The sequence below is a fragment of the Oryctolagus cuniculus genome, chromosome 12 (genome assembly GCF_051225735.1).
Source record: "Oryctolagus cuniculus isolate XC-2025 breed Fujian yellow rabbit chromosome 12, ASM5122573v1, whole genome shotgun sequence".
Lineage (NCBI taxonomy): Eukaryota > Metazoa > Chordata > Mammalia > Lagomorpha > Leporidae > Oryctolagus > Oryctolagus cuniculus.
The window spans coordinates 117562531-117581975 of NC_142878.1; the positions used below are offsets into that span (position 1 = coordinate 117562531).

General features: G+C 41.4%; 1 protein-coding gene across 5 annotated transcripts in view; it reads right to left on the minus strand.

Moving 5' to 3' along the window:
- The window catches only part of LOC149123269 (uncharacterized), a 63392-nt gene that overhangs the window by 10385 nt on the left and 33562 nt on the right, over positions 1-19445 (minus strand). For 2 of the 5 annotated variants that reach the window (XM_089309590.1, XM_089309589.1), the window contains 3 exons: positions 18612-18812; positions 2490-2616; positions 2153-2245 (listed from right to left, as the gene is read on the minus strand). In XM_089309590.1, coding sequence (XP_089165716.1) covers positions 2153-2245; positions 2490-2613 — 217 coding nt within the window. In that variant the 5' untranslated portion in view covers positions 2614-2616; positions 18612-18812. Of the gene's footprint in view, positions 1-2152; positions 2246-2489; positions 2617-9136; positions 9754-18611; positions 18813-19445 lie in introns of those variants that run through there. The other 3 variants (XM_089309588.1, XM_089309591.1, XM_089309587.1) reach the window with 2 other exon arrangements.

Consider the following 19445-nt stretch of genomic DNA (forward strand, 5'->3'; position numbering starts at 1 on the left):
AACAGGTACAGAAAATTCCCAATATACCACTTTAGCTAAACACTCCCAATCAGTTTGAAGAATTTGTTTCTGCAAACTGGGATGTGCTCATCTTCTTTGAAAAGTGTTTTCTAGCTCATTCTGAAATCATCAGTGCTGGTTACCTCCTCTCAATTCTTTCTAGAAGCATTCCTGTGTGATAATTTGAATTTCTGGAGGCTTTTGATCAGTTGCCTCCTATTTTCACTGAAAGCTCCATTTCCTATGCTTTTCTTATCTTTTTATTTGCTTATTTTTCAATGATACTGAAAAATAAGAGAGAAATCATACTTCAAACTCCACCCTTAAAGAAATCTGAGCCACCCAACATAAACCCACAAGGCTACTTGACCTTGGGTCTCAAAATCTCATTACTTTCTTGGTGAGTCTAGGATCACTTATTTTCATGGTTTTTATAAGTTCATGCTTAGTTTAGGATTTCTTTTTTTCAAAGAATTATTTTATTTATTTGAAAGCTAAAATTATATAGAGAGATAGAAACAGAGAGAAGTCTTCCATCTGCTGGTTCACTCCCCATATGGGCACAACCAGTGCTGGGCCAAGATGAAGTTAGGAGCCAGGAGTGTCTTTCTTGTCTCCCACATGGGTACAGGGGGCCAAAGACTTGGGCCAACCTCTGCTCTTTTCTCAGGTGCATTAGCAGAGAGCTGGATTAGAAGAGGACTAGCTGGGACTTGAACTGGCACCCATATGCAATGCTAGTGTTGCAGGCTGGAGCTTTAACACACTGCATCATAGTATCATTCCTAGCTTCATAATTTCTGATGTCACAGCACAGAGGCTTACTCATGACCATCTTTTATTTTTAAAGATTTATTTGAAATTCAGAGTTACACAGAGAGGAGAGGCAAAGAGAGAGTAAGGTCTTGATCCAATGGTTCACTCCCCAATTGGCCACAACGGCCAGAACTGTGCTGATCTGAAGGCAGGAGCCAAGAACTTCTTCTGGGTCTCCCTCGGGTGCAGGGGTCCAAGGACTTGGAACATCTTCTACTGCTTTCCCAGGCCATAGCTGAGAGCTGGATCAGAAGTGGAACAACTGGTGCCCATATGGGATGCTGGTGCTTCAGGCTAGGGTGTTAATTCACTATGCCACAGCACCAGAAACATGATCATCTTTTAGCATTTACTTATTTACTTACTGAGAAAGCAGTAGAAGATGGCCCAAGTCCTTGGACCCCTGTATCCATGTGGGAGACCTGGAAGAAGCTCCTGGCTCCTAGCTTCAGATCAGTACAGCTCCAGCCATGGCAGCCAATTGGGAAGTGAACCAGTGGATGGAAGATGGGAAGACCTCTCTCTCTTTCTCTCTCTGCCTCTCCTCCTTCTCATGCTCTGACTTTCAAATAAATAAATCTTAAAAAAAAAAAAAAACAGAAACAGGCCAGCGTGGCAGCTCAATAGGCTAATCCTCTGTCTGTGGCACCAGCACACCAGGTTCTAGTCCTGGTCATGGTGCCGGATTTTGTCCAGGTTGCCCCTCTTCCAGGCCAGCTCTCTGCTGTGGCCCAGGAGTGCAGTGGAGGATGGCCCAGGTCCTTGGGCCCTACACCTGCATGGCAGACCAGGAGAAGCACCTGGCTCCTGGCTTTGGATCAGTGCGGTGTGCCAGCCACAGCACACCGGCCATGGTGGCCATTGGAGGGTGAACCAATGGCAAAAGGAAGACCTTTCTCTCTGTCTCTCTCTCTCACTGTCCACTCTGCCTGTCAAAAAAAAAAAAAAAAAAAAAAAAAAAAAAACCAGAAAAATTGATCTTAAAAAAATAAGTTTCTGTATGTTGCCTAATTAACAAGCATAGAAGGAACTAATAAGTGCATGAAGGAAAAGGTATGAAAGTATAGAGAAGGACAAGGTAGAATTTGGGGAATGTATCAAACCTAAATAAAAGCCTTAGTAACATCAGAAAATGACTGGATTTTTTTTTTAATCAAAGAACATCTTCACTAAGAACAAAAGTTAGAAAGATATTGGTATCTCTAAATGCCTGTGTCTGATGCACAAAACCAGCTGTCATCAGGAGTAAGGCTTGAGAAAAATTCATGGAAAGAACACCAGTCAACACCTGCACACTTTCTGCCTTGGCCTCCCTGTATCTTATGTGCAGACTGACCTGGAAGGCTCTCATTCAAGCATTCGTCCACCATCCATGGCTCTGCTCCTTGCTCCAACTTGAAGATTAAGTCAGGTTTGGTAATGCAGTGCCCTATTAATGGAAACAAAGTAAGACTTTGTGAAATCACTATCTTGGGTTATTTGAAGGACTACAGCTTGGTTCAGGAGCTATGCAACAAATGTTCCAATTTGAATCTTTTGTTAGATGGTAGATGTTCAGATTATTCATGGACTCAAATTCTAATCCTGCCCAATATTAAACATTATAAACTGTTCCCTTATTTATCAAATAGCAAGAAAATGTTATCACTGGGCATGTGAAGGGTGTCACTCACCCAAGGAGAACAGGCTGCTGTAGGTCTCCAGCATCACATCTCTGTACAGAATTTTCTGAGCATTGTTCATTTTCTGCCATTCCTCCCACGTAAAGTACACAGCCAGGTCTTCAAATGCTGTCATCACCTATAATATTACACTTCCAGTCAACATGTTAACTCCATCACAAAATAAACACTGACCGTTGTGTATGGTTATGAAGGAAAAAAGGAAGGATATGGTGTCACATTAGACTTGTTGAGTGTTTAGAAAGCCACACAGAGCATTCAACAGAGTCAAACCCATTATCTACTGGCTGTGAGAAATGCCCAAGCTAGAGGGAAACAGGAGGTTCAAATCACAAAGGCCACATCTGTCAAGGGGAATTGCACAGCAGGCTAGAAGAGGGGCAATACTGACTCTTGAATGGGCAATGTTAAGGAGAAGTATGTAGAAGCATCGAGAAAAAAAGGCAAGAAACCATCAGTGAAATTACGATGGGAATGAACAGAAAACAATTTCCAGGAAAACACCATGCATATCATTTCCAATATGTCAGAGAAAAAATATATTAAAAGACAGGGCAGACATTTAGCTTAGTGTTGTTTATGATGCCACCTCAGAGTGTCTATGATTTCCAATGCCAGCTCTAGTTTCTAGCTCCCAGATAATGCAAACCTGGGGAAGCAATGGTGATGTCACCAATGAAGGAGGCCTAGATTCCATTCCTCAATCCTGGCTTCAGTCCTACCCCACCTATTTGGTATGGTTATCTAGGAAGTGAATTAATGTGTCAAAGCTCTCTCTCAGTCCATCAACTTTTTTCTCTATCAAGCTAATAAATATTTTTAAGTAAGAAAATACAGGTAAGACAAAGAATACAAATTAGCTTTTGCCCTTGTCTATGATTATTCTACTGATAAACAATTGAAATAACATTATACCGGCTGGCGCCGCAGCTCAATAGGCTAATCCTCCACCTAGTGGTGTGGCACACCGGGTTCTAGTCCCGGTTGGGGCACCGGATTCTGTCCTGGTTGCCCCTCTTCCAGGCCAGCTCTCTGCTATGGCCCGGGAGTGCAGTGGAGGATGGCCCAAGTGCTTGGGCCCTGCACCCCCTGGGAGACCAAGAGAAGCACCTGGCTCCTGGCTTCAGATCAGCACGGTGCACCAGTCGCAGCGCGCCAGCCGTGGCAGCCATTGGAGGGTGAACCAATGGCAAAAAAAAAAAAAAAAAAAAAAGGAAAACCTTTCTCTCTGTCTCTCTCACTGTCCACTCTGCCTGTAAAAAAATAAAGGAAGAAAGAAATAAAGAAATAACATTATATCTAATTAAAGTGAAAGCAATGGAAATACTTGCCCAAAACATTCAAATGATAAACATTTGAAATAACATTATACATAATTAAAGTGAAAGCAATAGAATTATTTGCCCAAAAAGAGAACCTGGGAATGTCTGCAGTACAATCTGCATTTGTGACTCACTGAGAAAAATGCTTAGAGATTTATTTCAGAACCTGCAATAGTCACCAGAATGGTGATCCAGCAGGCTAAGCCTCCACCATCAATGCTGGCATCCCATGTAAACAGAGGACTTGAGTCCTTGCTGCTCCACTTCCAATCTAGTTCCCTGCTAATCTGATTGAAAGAGCAGTGAAAATGGCTTGAGTATTTGGATCCTTCCACCAGTGTGGGAGACCCATGGAGTCCCAGGCTCCTGGCTTTGGCCTGGCCCAGTCCCAGCCATTGTGGGCATTTGGGGAATGAAACAGTAGATAGAAGATATCTCCTTTTGTCTCCCTGTCTCTCCCAATCTCTGCAAGTCCACCTTTCAAATAAATAAATAAATATTTATTTATTTGAAAGTCAGAGTTACACAGAGAGAGGAGAGGCAGAGAGAGAGAGGTCTTCCATCTGCGGGTTCAGTCCCCAATTGGCTGCAATGGCTGGAACTGCACCAATCTGAAGCCAGGAACCAGGAGCTTCTTCTGGGTCTCCCACATGGGTTCAGGGGCCCAAGGACCTGCCATCTTCCACAGCTTTCCCAGGCCATAGTAGAGAGCTGGAGCAGAAGTGGAGCAGCTGGGTCTCAAACTGGTGCCCATATGGAATGTCAATGCTTTAGACCAGGGCATTAACCCACTGAGCCACAGAGCTGACCCCATATTTTCCATTTTAATTAACTAGTATACTGGGACTGGCACTGTGGCATAGCAGGTAAAGCCACTGCCTTCAGTGCTGGCATCCCATATTGGTGCCAGTTCAAGTCCCAGTGGCTTCACTTCCAATCCAGCTCTCTGCTATGGCCTGGGAATTCAGTAGAAGATGGCCTAAGTCCTTGGGCCCCTGAACCCATGTGGGAGACCCAGAAGAAGCTCTTCACTTCTAGCTTTAGATTAGTGTAACTCCGGCCATTGTGGCCAACTGGGGAGTGAACCAGCAGATGGAAGACTCTCTCTCTCCCTCTGCCTCTCTGAAACTCTTTCAAATAAATAAAAAAAATCTAAAAAAATAAATAAATAAACTAGCATTAAACACCTAAAATGAGTACTGACAAGCTGGGGAATAATTAAAAAAAAAAAAACACTTACAGGTGATATATTAATTTTCTTTCCTCTTAGAAAGATGTGGAGGACCCAGAATCATACCTGGGAGAGAAGGTGAATGGCAGGAGTTCAAAGAAAACTCTGGAGGCCAACGCTGTGGCATAATGGGTAAAGCTGCTGCCTGCAGTGCCAACATTCCATATGGGTTCTGGTTCGAGTCCTGCCTGCTCAACTTACAATCTAGCTTTCTGCTATGTCCTGAGAAAGCAGTGAAACATGGTCCAAGTCCTTGGGCCACTGCACCTGCATGGGAGACCCAGAAGCTCTTGGGTCTTGGCTTTGGATCGGCTGAGCTCCAGCCTTTGCAGTAATTTGGAGGGTGAGCCAGCAGATAGAAGACTTTCTCTCTCTGCAACTCTTTCAATAAATAAATGAAATCTTAAAAAAAAAAAAAAAAAAACACCCTCTGGTTTCCTTCTGCACTGAACAGTGCGAAAAAAAGGATACAATAGAATGAATAAAGAATAATAAATACATTAACCAAGAAAACATCAGCTTCACTGTGGAGGAATAAACCTGTAAAAATAGAAATACATAGGAAAATGCACCCACCTATATTAAGTGGCAGAGATTAAACAGAAGTTATCATTGGTTTAACGAAAGCATTATCTACGAATTTTGTAAAATAATAATGTAAAAGTAAAAAGAAATGTTGAGTGTTCAAATGAATGAGGTTATCAGAGGTAAACATTATGTTGTTATTAAAGTTTATACTAAAGAAAGTTAACAAATGCACATAATGTATATTTAATGCAGTGCACTTTACCAGTAATGATTCCAAGTAGCACCTTTCCCTGAATTCATCCCTTCACAAAACCCTGGATTGGGGCTGGCACTTTGGCCTAGTGGGTAAAACTGCCACCTGCAGACTGGCATCCCATATAGGCACTGGTTTGATTCCCAGCTGCTCCACTCTGATCCAGCTGTCTGCTATGGCCTGGGAAAGCAGTAGAAGATGGCCTAAGTCCTCGGGCCCCTGTACCCATGTGGGAAACCCAGAAGAAGCTCCTGGATCCTGGCTTTGGATTGGCACAGCTCTGGCCATTGCAGCCAACTGGGGAGTGAACCAGCAGATGGAAGAGCTCTCTCTCTCTCTCTCTGCCTCTCCCTCTCTCTGTGTGTGTAACTCTTTCAAATAAATAAATAAATCTTTTAAAAAAAAAAGACCCTAAATTTCACCATTTCACTTGATTTACCCAATGAGATACCAGTAAATGTGATAGAAAGAGACAATTTGTTAAAATATTTATTTGTATGAAAGAGTTACATAGAGAAGGAGAGGCAGAGAAGAGAGAAAGGGGGACGGAGAGAGGGAGGGAGGGAGGGAGGGAGGGAGAGAAGGAGGAGAAAGAGAGGTCTTTGAACTGCAGGTTCACTCTCCAGATGGCTGCAATGGCTGGAGCTGTGTAGATCCAAAGATATGAACCAGGAGCTTCTTTCAGGTCTCCCACAAGGGAGCAGGGGCCAAAGGACTTGGGCCATCTTCTACTGTTTTCCCAGGCTGTAGCAAAGAGCTGGATCAGAAGTGGAGCAGCCGAGTCACAAACTGACACCCATATGGGATGCTGGCACAACAGGTGGTGTCACAGAACCAGCCCCAGAAATAGACAATTTGTAAAGTATTTCCCGTCTCAGATTTCTTTTTCTGACAGTTATCTTCTGAAAAACCCTGGGGCCTGCCTGTTGAAGAGATAGTATGTAGGCTGGCGCTGTGGCTCACTAGGCTAATCCTCTGCCCACGGCACTGGTACTCCAGGTGCTAGTCCCAGTTTGGGTGCCGGTTCTGACCCAGTTGCTCCTATTCCAGTCTATCTCTCGGCTGTGGCCTGGGAAGGCAGTGGAGGATTGCCCAAGTTCTGGGGCCCTGCACCCACATGGGAGATCAGGAGGAAGTGCCTGTCTCCTAGCTTTGGATCAGCACAACATGCTGGCCATAGTGGCCATTTGGGGGGTGAACCAATGGAAGGAAAACATTTGTCTCTGTCTCTCTCTCTCACTAACTCTGCCTGTCAAAAAAAGAAAAAAAGAGATAATATGTAGCCAAGATTCACCACAAACCCCAGACACTTAAGTGAAGCCTCAATCAGTTCCCCAAATGGCTAAACTCTCATTTCTGCTCCTGGACTGATCATAGGAACTGCCCAGCTGAGTACAGCCCATAACACAGAGTCAGAACTGCAAATCAAATGGCTATTTGTTAAGCCATTGTGTTTTCTGATTTGTCCTACATCAAATGCTGATATATATCAGTAAGTATGGAAGAAAGTTGAATTACATGCAAACTACAATGCATACAACTTCAAAATTTCATTTAGCAGTTCCTATAAAGCAGGGCCAGCATTGTAAACAAGTAAACCTGCTGTCTGCAATACAAGCATCCCATATGAGCACTGGTTCATGTTCTGGCTGTTCTGCTTTTGACCCAGCTTCCTGCTGATGGCCTGAGAAAAGCAATGGAAGATGATCCAAATACTTGGGCAAATGCTACCAATGTGGGAGACCCAGATGAAGATCTTAGTTCCTGGCCTCATTCTTTCCTGGCCCTGCTCAAGGCAGCCATCTGTGATGTGAACAAGCAGAAGGAAGATCTCTCTGGGTCTCTCCTCTATATACAATATTTTCAAATAATTTTTTTAAAAAACTTAGAAAAAAACTCCTATAAACAAAATCTTTGCCTATCAATTAGACCTTAGAAAAGCTGCTGATACTAAAAAAAAAAAAAAAAAAAAAAAAGAGTCCCGGGATTCATAAAAATAAATTATCTGGAGACCATAAGGTTGTTCTTCACATTTCGGCTTATATATACTCATTGTGTTCTTTTGGTTTATATTTTAAGAAGCTTATTATCATATGAAATCTAATTTAATATAATTTTACTATCTCAGAAGGCAGGATAAAGGTTCACAGTAATTTTCTGTAGCTGCATGTATATTGCATATTGTTCAAGAAGAAATTACTGAAATGGGAAAATTTTTATGATATGCTTTTTGTTTTTTTTAAAGATGTATTTATTTATGTGAAAGTCAAATTTATGCAGAGAGAGAGAAAGAGAGAGAGAGAGAGAGAGAGAGAGAGGGAGATATCTTCCATCTGATGGCTCACTCTGCAAATGGCTGCAATGGCCAGAGCAGCACCAACCAAAGCCAGGACCCAGGAGCTTCTTCCTGATCTCCCACAGGGGTGCAGGGACCCAAGGACTTGAGCCATCTTCTACTGCTTTCCCAGGCCATAGCAGAGAGCTGGATCAGAAGTGGAGCAGCTGAGTCTTGAACCCATGCCAATATGAGATGTGGGCACTTCAGGCCAGGGCATTAACCCACTGTGCCACAGCACCAGCCTCATGATATGTTTTTTGAAGTCATACACTCAAAACATAGCATTAGTAGCAAAAGGGAAGACATGCTCATGAAAGTTTTCTAAAGCAGTACTATTTGAACTGGTGACAATTTCTGAAATGGATCTGAAAAATAAATGTTTTTTAATTAAGTGTGGCAAGATAGAGAACATTAGACAGAAGTTAAGGTGCTGGGTATTTACAAATCATGTGAAACTACACAAAGCACTTTTCTCCTGAAATACAATTTGTTTCATCTTTTTTACAGAGATCCTGGCAAAACTTCCTTGAGCTACCAGGAAGGACTATTAGAATACAGGGGGCAGGAGTCCTCCAAGATGGTGGAATAGGGACACTGATAGTCCAGGAAAAAATACTTTAATAAAAGTGGAGATACTATAGTTTCAGGGAAGTTAGGGGAAAAAACTGCAGAAGAAACTCTTCCAGAACTAGTGGGACATGGTGGACCTACGTGGAGGGCATGGGTGCCCATGGCTCGGGACCCCAGCTGCCTAGTCTACACACCAGCACTGGAAAGGGAGGTGAGGCAAAACCTCAGTAGCCCAAGACATTTGCAGGAAAGTCACAGGAAGAGCCTAGAGGGAATGAGGCTTGAAACCCTGTGGGGGAAAGTCTACCAGGCTAACTAAAAGAGAGAAATAAAATAAAATAAAATAGAATAAAATAAAAGGGACCAGTATGGACATGATTCTCTGTCTCCACTCACCTTACAAAGGTGAGCAAGACAAAGAGCAGGCACCATTTTGGACATACGTAAAAGCTGTGCTGACTCTGGTGGGGAGAAATAAAAGGAGGTTAGGACCTAGTGAATGTGTGGGAGCTTATGAACTGTGACTGTGAAAAAAAAAAAAAAACTGAGGGTGTGTGAGAGAACTCATGGAGTTTCTGAGATGTGAGTACTCTTGGGAGACGCCGAAAACTTGGTAACCTTGGCAACCCGGGGGAAGACTGCAGGGGAATCTGAGCTTACACTGAGGACTGAACAGATCCTTTGTGTGGTCCTTGGGACAGAGCAGATGAATATTATACCCACAGGGGCCAGAGCTCAGACATTGACTGCCTTCAATTCCACTCAGCCGTGTGGAATTACTTCCCTTCTTAATAAAAAAAAAAAAAAAAAGAGAGAGAGAGAGAATGAGAGAGAAAGAGAAAAAATTTAATATGCCTCACCTGGGTATGTCACCCTTAACCCTGAAGAATCAGAGCTCTCTGGCCACACCCATCACAAGCCTCTAAGGATCCATCAAAAGCAGACAGTCCACTTAATCAAGTCATAGTATAACAAGAAAAACCACAACAGCAAAAAAAAAAAAAAAAAAAAAAAGAAGCAACCAAAGAATATCTCCATAATGCCAAGCAACAAATGCAGAAACTGAGGAAACCAGAACAAGGAAGACATTATGATGCCCCAAAATGAACAAGACACCCCAAGTCAAGATTGTAAAGGTGATGAGATAGAAGAAATGCAATAGACGGATTTCCAAAAATATATGATAAGAACACTTAGAAGTTCTCAAAAACAAATTCTTGAACTACAGAAATCCTTACTGGACAGGGTAGAAAATCTCTCTCATGAAAATGAAATCTTAAGGAAAAATCAAAATGAAATGAAGCAATTAGTAGAACATGAAATTGAGATAGTGAAGAGAAATCAAACTGAAATGAAGAATTCAATAGATCAAATGAAAAATGCATTAGAGAGCCTTAAAAACAGAATCTGTGAAGCAGAAGAGAGAATATCGGACTTAGAATACAGAGAACAGGAAAGCATACAGTGAAACCAAAGAAAAGAAGAGGAAATTAGAAATCTAAAAAATATTGTGGGGAATCCTCAGAATACTATTAAAAAACACATCATTCAGGTTCTAGGAGTTCCTGAAGGCATGGAGATAGAGAAAGGCCTTTTTAGTGAGATACTAGCAGAAAACTTCCTGGGTTTGGAGAAGGACAGAAACATCCTAGTACAGGAAGCTCATAGAACCCCTAATAAACATGACCAAAAGAGATTCTCGACTTGACACGTTGTAATCAAACTCACTACAGTGAAACATAAACAAAAGATTCTAAAGTGTGCAAGAGAGAAATGTCAGATTACTCTCAGAGGATCTCCAATTAGACTCACAGCAGCCTTCTCATCAGAAACCCTACAGGATAGGAGGGAATGGCGAGATATAGCCCAGGTACTAAGAAAAAATGCCAGCCCAGAATATTATCTCCTGCAAAGCTCTCATTTGTGAATGAAGGTGAAATAAAGACCTTTCATAGCAAACAGACATTGGAAGAATTTGTCACCACTCACCCAGCCCTGCAAAAGATGCTTCAAGATGTGTTACACACAGAAACACAGCCATAAATATGAAAAAAGGTAAAGGAAGAAAATCTCCCAGTAAAAGATCACAGGAAGTTCAAAGCATATATTAGAAATATCTTTGGGAAAATGGCAGGGCAAAGTTACTACTTATCAATAGTCACATTGAATGTTAATGGACTCAACTGTCCAGTTAAAAGACACAGACTGGCCGAATGGATTAAGGAAAAAGACCCATCTATTTGCTGCCTACAAGAAACACATCTTTCCAACAAAGATGCATGCCGACTGAAAGTGAAAGGTTGGAAGAAGATATTCCATGCCAACAGAAACCAAAAAAATAGCAGGTGTAGCCATGTTAATATCAGACAAAATAAACTTTAACACAAAAACTATTAAGAGAGACAAAGAGGGGCACTATATAATGATTAAGGGAACAATTCAACAGGAAGACATAACAATTATAAATCTATATGCACCTAATTACAGGACACTAGTTTATTTAGAAGATATGTTAAGGGACTTAAAAGGGAGACATAGACTCCAATACATTAGTACTTGGGGACTTCAATATTCCACTCTCAGAAATAGACCAACCCAACAGAAGATCAACAAGGAAACAGCAGATTCAATTGACACTATAGCCCAAATGGATCTAACAGATATATACAGAACTTTCAATCCTACAGCTAAAGATTTTACATTCTTCTCAGCAGTGCATGGAACCTACTCTAGGACTGACCACATACTAGGCCATAAAGCAAGTCTCTGCAAATTTAAAAGAATTAGAATCATACGCTGCAGCTTCTCAGACTATAGAGGAATGAAGTTGGAAATTAGCAACTCAGGAATCCCTAGAGAGTATGCAAAAACATGGAGACTGAACAACATGCTCCTGAATGAACACTGGGTCATTCAAGAAATCAAAAGAGAAATCAAAAACTTTCTGGAAGTAAATGAGGATAACAACACAACATATCAAAATTTATGGGATACAGCAAAAGCAGTGTTATGAGGAAAGGTTATAGCAATAGGTGCCTACACCAAGAAATTGGAAAAACACCAAATAAATGAGCTTTCAATTCATCTCAAGGAATAGAAAAACTACAGCAAATAAGACCCAAATCTAGTAGGAGAAGAAAAATATTTAAAATCAGAGAAGAAATCAACAGGATTGAATAAAAAAAAATTACAAAAGATCAGCTAACCAGCTGTTTTTTTAAAAAAAAAATAAACAAAATTGACACCCCATTGGCCCAACTAACTAAAAAAAGAAAAGACCCAAATCAATAAAATCAGAGATGAAAAAGGAAACATAACAACAGACACCAAAGAAATAAAAAGAGTCATCAGAAATTACTACAAGGACTTGTATGCCAGCAAACAGGGAAAACTGTCAGAAATGGATAGATTCCTGGACACATGCAATCTACCTAAATTGAACCATGAAGACATAGAAAACCTACACAGACCCATAACTGAGATAGAAATAAAGGCCCTCCCAAGAAAGAAAAGACCAGGACCAAATGGATTCACTGCTGAATTCTACCAGACATTTAAAGAACTAACTATAATTCTTCTCAAACTATTCAGAACAATCAAAAAAGATGCAATCCTCCCAAATTCTTTCTATGAAGCCAGCATCACCTTAATTCCTAAGCCGGAAAAAGATGCAGCACTGAAAGAAAATTACAGACCAATATCCCTGATGAACATAGATACAAAAAACCTCAACAAAATTCTGGCTAATAGAATGCAACAACACATCAGAAAGAACATCCACCCAGACCAAGTGGGATTTATCCCTGGTATGCAGGGACGGTTCAAAGTTCGCAAATCAATCAATGTGATACACCACATTAACAAACTGCAGAAGAAAAACCATATGATTATCTCAATAGATGCAGAGAAAGCATTTGATAAAATACAACACCCTTTCATGATGAAAACTCTAAGCAAATTGGGTATAGAAGGAACATTCCTCAATACAATCAAAGCAATTTATGAAAAACCCAGGGGCAGCATCCTATTGAATGGGGAAAAGTTGGAAGCATTTCCACTGAGATCTTGTACCAGACAGGGATGCTCACTTTCACCACTGCTAGTCAACATAGTTCTGGAAGTTTAGCCAGAGCCATCAGGCAAGAAAAAAAATTAAAGGGATACAAATTGGGAAGGAAGAACTCAAACTATCCCTCTTTGCAGATGATACGATTCTTTATCTACGGGATCCAAAGAACTCCACTAACAGACTATTGGAACTCATAGAAGAGTTTGGCAAAGTGGCAGGATCTAAAATCAATGCACAAAAATCAACAGCCTTTGTATACACAGACAATGCCATGGCTGAGAAAGAACTGCTAAGATCAATCCCATTCACAACAGCTACAAAAACAATCAAATACCTTGGGATAAACTTAACCAAGGACGTTAAAGATCTCTACAATGAGATTTACAAAATCTTAAAGAAATAGAAGAGGATACAAAAAAATGGAAAAATCTTCCGGGCTCATGGATTGGAAGAATCAACATCATCAAAATGTCCATTCTCCCAAAAGCAATTTATAGATTCAATGCAATACTAATCAAAATACCAAAGACATTCTTCTCAGATCTAGAAAAAAATGATGCTGAAATTCATATGGAGACACAGGAGACCTTGAATAGCTAAAGCAATTTTGTGCAACAAAAACAGAGCTGGAGGCATCACAATACCAGATTTCAGGACATACTACAGGGCAGTTGTAATCAAAACAGCATGGTACTGGTACAGAAACAGATGGATAGACCAATGGAACAGAATAGAAACACCAGAAATCAACCCAAACATCTACAGCCAACTTATATTTGATCAAGGATCCAAAACCAATTCCTGGAGCAAGGACACTCTATTGAATAAATGGTGCTGGGAAAATTGGATTTCCAAATGTAAAAGCATGCAGGAAGGCCCCTACTTTACACCTTACACAAAAATCCAGTCAACATGGATTAAAGACTTAAATCTACGACCTGACACCATCAAATTATTAGAGAACATTGCAGAAACCCTGCAAGATATAAGCACAGGCAAGGACTTCTTGGAACATACCCCGGAGGCACAGACAGTCAAAGCCAAAATTAACAATTGGGATTGCATCAAATTAAGAAGTTTCTGTACTGCAAAAGAAACAGTCAGGAAAGTGAAGAGGCAACCGACAGAATGGGAAAAAATATTTGCAAACTATGCAACAGATAAAGGGTTAATAACCAGAATCTACAAAGAAATCAAGAAACTCCACAACATCAAAACAAATATCCCACTTAAGAGATGGGCCAAGGACCTCAATAGACATTTTTCCAAAGAGGAAATCCAAATGGCCAACAGGCACAGGAAAAAATGTTCAAGGTCACTAGCAATCAGGGAAATGCACATCAAAACCACAATGAGGTTTCACCTCACCCCACTTAGAATGGCTCACATTCAGAAATCTACCAACAACAGATGCTGTCCAGGATGTGGGGGAAAAGTGACACTAACCCACTGTTGGTGGGAATGCAAACTGGTCAAGCCACTATGGAAGTCAGTCTGGAGATTCCTCAGAAACCTGAATATAACCCTACCGTTCAACCCAGCCATCCCACTCCTTGGAATTTACCCAAAGGAAATTAAATTGGCAAATAATAAAGATGTCCACACCATAATGTTTATTGCAGCTCAATTCACAATAGCTAAGACCTGGAACCAACACAAATGCCCATCAACAGTAGACTGGATAAAGAAATTATGGGACATGTACTCTATAGAATACTATACAGCAGTCAATACCAATGAAATCTGGTCATTTGCAACAAAATGGAGGAATCTGGAACACATCATGCTGAGTGAAATAAGCCAGTCCCAAAGGGACAAATACCATAGGTTCTCCCTGATCGGTGACAACTAACCAAGCACCTAAAAGGAAGTCTGTTGAAGTGAAATGGACACTTTGAGAAACAGTGACTTGATCACCCGTTTTCCTGACTATTGATGTACAACTTAGTACTTTATCCCTTTTAGTTTTTTTTTTTTTTTTGGTTGTTCTACTTAATACTTTGGTTGAATTCTGTAATTAACACACAGTTATTCTTAAGTGTTGAACTTTAACTGAAAAGTGGTCCTTGTTAAATATGAGTGGGAATAAGAGAGGGAGGAAATGTACAATTTGGAACATGCTCAATTGGACTTGCCCCAAATGGTAGAGTTAGAAATGTGCCAGGGGATTTCAATTCAATCCCATCAAGGTGGCATGTACCAATGCCATCTCACTAGTCAAACTAATCAGCTTCAGTTCAGAATTGATCATAGTGATAGGATTAAGAGTCAAAGGGATCACATAAGCAAGACTAGTATCTGCTAACATTAACTGATAGAATTAAAAAGGAGAGAATGATCCAACATGGGAAGCTGGATACACAGCAGACTCATAGAATGGCAGATGCCCTAAACAGCACTCTGGCCTCATAATCAGCCCTTAAGGCATTTGGATCTGGCTGAAGAATCCATGAGAGTATTTTAGGCATGGAAAGCTAAGACACACTGGATAAAAAAATAAAAAAATTAAAAAAATAAAAACCTAAATGAAAGATCCCTGCGAGTGATATCTCAATGGATAGAACAGGCCTTCAAAGAAGGAGCTACCTTTCTCTGAAGGCAGGAGAGAACTTCTACTTTGACTATGACCTTGTCTAAATAAGATCAGAGTCAGTAAACTCAAAAGGCTTCCACAGCCTTAGCAACACATGACAACAGCCTAGGGTGATTACTGACACCATAAACAAGACTGTCAATAGTTAAATCAACAACAGGAGTCACTGTGCACTTACTCCCCATGTAGGATTTCTGTACTTAATATGTTGTTCAATGTGAATTAATGCTATAACTAGTACTCAAACAGTACTTTACACTTTGTGTTTCTGTGTGGGTGCAAACTGTTTAAATCTTTACTTAATATATGCTAAACTGATCTTCTGTATATAAAGAGAATTGAAAATGAATCTTGATGTGAATGGAATGGGAGAGGGAGCCGGAGGTGGGAGGGTTGCAGGTGGGAGGGAAAAAGCCATTGTAATCCAAAAGCTGTACTTTGGAAATTTATATTTATTAAATAAAAGTTAAAGAGAAAAAGAATACAGGGGGCAGAAGCATAGCCCAGGTACCAAGTATATAACAGACTAGATTTTACAGACCTCCATTTCTAGAGATGCTGATAGTGGAATGATGTAATGGGCATGTGGTAGGAAGCAATGCAAATAGTGACTCTCAGATTGGAGAGGTCATCCCTCCACCCCAGGCTGCACCCTTAAGACCACTGTCTTTCTAATCCACTCACAACTCTCTTTTGAATGCTGGTCTAGAACTTCTGTTACCACCAAGTTTTGAAAACTAATGGATGAGGTAAGGTAATATCAAGTATATCTTGTTCACTCTGGTCAGTATGATCCATAACTGCTTGGACCATGCAACTAGGTTCTTTACTTTTTAATGACTCTTGTCTCTGCTCTGAGCCTGAAGGTGTTATCTCAGAGAGCATTAAGTTGTATTCTGTTAGAAAAGATTCCTATTTATTGAGCTCCCTTCTTCAAATGCCATAAAAACTTCTCACTTCCAAAGGATATGGGACTGTCCCCCAGTACCCAAACTTCCATGTTCCCAGAAACTATGTATTCTATAAGTTCTGTAACCTTGAATGAGTAGCACTGGGCAGGCTATACAGTGCAGGAATTGAGAAACTTCATTTAAAGAAGATACACCAGAAATCCCATAAATGCAATTGCAACACAGTGTAAGTCAGCATGCACACATCTCACAGTAAAGACATTTCACTAGTATTGTTGCTATACTCATCTTAAAGATGAGTAAACAGTGACAGAGGTGCAACCTACATTCAGCTCATATACAATTCGGCTCCAGTGGTCTGAATACCCATCTCCATCCCATGGCCATCTTGTATGAGACTAGTTGTCTACAGAAATTTTAGAACCCCTTTCTGTATTGCTGGAGACCCACTGGTCTTCTGTCAGACACATCATCTTCTTTTAAAAAAAAAAAAAGATTTATTTTTATTTATTTGACAGGCAGAGTTACAGAAAGGGGTAGAGACAGAGAGAGAGGTCTTCCATATGCTGGTTCACTCCCCAGATGGCCACAACTGAGCTGTGCCAATCCGAAGACAGGAGCCAGGAGCCAGGAGCTTTTTCTGGGTCTCCCACATGGGTGCAGGGGTCCAAGGACTTGGGCTATCTTCTACTGCTTTCCCAGGCCACAACAGAGAGCTGGATCAGAAGAGGAGCAGCCAGGATTAGAACCAGCACCCATATGGGATGCTGACACTTCAGCCCAGGGCGCTAACCCACTGAGCCACAGCGCTAGCCCCTCATCTTCTGACCAAAAAAAAAAAAAAAAATCCTTGAAAATCCAACATTATTTATTCCTTCCATGGCTTTGGAACTAAGGATCTACCACTGGTATCCCTTCCTGAACCAGCCAAGGTCTATAGGGTGTACCTAAAAGAGATTATAATGCCTCCAATCTACAACTGCACCTATGCCATCAAGAGACAGGAACCTGCCCTGCTCTCCAAAGTTCCTTTTACCCCCACACTAACATTCACAGACATAGAAACCAATCACACAGTCCTTGAGCAATATGAGGACAGCTTCAGGACCAGAAATTCTCTAAAGATGGTGGGAGTGGTCGCAATGGCATATGCTGAGAAGGAAAACAAAGGAGACTTTCCATGATCTTTCCCTGTTGACATCACGGGCTGATGAAGCTACTTTCCCTGTAAAACAGTGCACACCTCCGTTAGGAAGAAATTTGCTGGAAAATCAACCTCTTAGGATACAGCGAGGATACATAAAACTTGTCTAACCACATGAAGTGCTCACATAATATTCCAATTCCTCATTAATTCCTGGCTTGGCAAATACATTTGAAAGAAAAATACTATAAGCTGGCTGGCACCACGGCTCACACAGCTAATCCCCCACCTGCGGCACCAGCACCCTGGGTTCTAGTCCCAGTCGGGGTGCAGGTGTCCCAGTTGCTCCTTTTCCAGGCCAGCTCCCTGCTGTGGCCCGGGAGTGCAGTGGAGGATGGCCCAGGTCCTTGGGCCCTGCACCCACATGGGAAACCAGGAGAAGCACCTGGCTCCTGGCTTCAGATCAGTGCGATGCACTGCCCGCAGTGGCCATTGGGGGGTGAACCAACAGCAAAAGAAAGACCTTTCTCTCTGTCTCTCTCACTCTCCACTCTGCCTGTCCAAAAAAAAAAAAAAAAGTGGCAAATGTGTTTTTGCTGAAAGCTTTTCCAACAGCTCCTCAGTCTAGTTTGCCTTCACTTTGAAAAGACTCTTTTTCTAGGATATACATGAGCATTCATTGACTTGGCCATCAAACATAATTTTTGCAAAGAATTTAACTGTACCCAGCTTTTATCAGGAGCACAAGAATATATCACATTGATGACTTCTTCCCTTTATGAGACTATTTGACACACTTGTGAAGAACATACAATGCTAATACCTTTTAGTCCTTCCTGGGTTTTGGTGCAATGCATGCCTCATTTAAAAAATTAATTGTCATGGATGCTACAAATCAGCCCAGCTTATATGGCCCCCCCTTCCAATGAAAAGTCAAATTGAATTCTGTAGGCACTATCCTTAGTGCTCTCAGTGACTTCTTCACTTGTGGAGCTCATATGCCTTCTAAATTCTCTGGATCATTTGTGATATCCATTACTTCTCAAGGGCTGTGATGCAAGGAATAACCTCGCTTGGAACCTTGCTATGTGCCAGTAAAATTAAATTAGATTTCTATTAATTGTGCTATATTGGAAAAATAGTCACCTACATACCTTGAGCCTGTGATTCTCCAAACCTTGTTATCTAGTAGGACTTTGGCCATGGATATAGAACAGTAAAACATGAGAATGGCTACTAAGACCTCCTTAATAGATGATGGACCCAAACTTGGCATACTCCATTTGGCAAAGGGGATGGCTTCCAATGTCTGCTGTCTATGTCCAGATGCCAGGGTACAGCAGGAGGTCACTATTCTAATGATAAAAAAGAAAAACCATTTAAGTTCAGCTGGACACCATTTTGCTGACTGTTGATCTCATTACTGTTAATCCGGATGCCTTCACTGATGACAATCCAGAGACCCAAAGTAGTCACAGCCATTATCTGCTAACAAAAGCTTAAACCAAGAGTGAAGCATTAGTATCCATTATATCACAATTCCTCAGAACCCATCTAGTCCAAACCTTGAGAGTTGGAAGCTGTTATACTTGGCCCACCCATAAATAGGACGTTAATTGTCCCAGATTGTGGGGAGCAACCCGGACTGGACTGAGTTACTGGAATTAAGACTTATTCTATGCATCTGCTCTCCCACAATATGACGCTGAGAAGGGAGAAGCAGCTTCTACACAGCTGCCTCCAGTTCAACCAATAAGCAGCAGGACCTGCTCCTGATTGGAGGAGAGCAGCGTACTCGGCGTGTGGGTAGCAGAGTTGGGATTGGCGGAAGAGGACTATAAAGGAGGAGAGAGACGGCATGCACCAGGAACATCTAAGAGGAACATCTATCTGAAGGAACACCTGTGCAGCCCCCGAGAGAGCCGACCGGCGGTGTGCCGCTCCCCCGCAGAAGTGGGGAATGTGGCAGGGGGAACCGCCCTTCCACG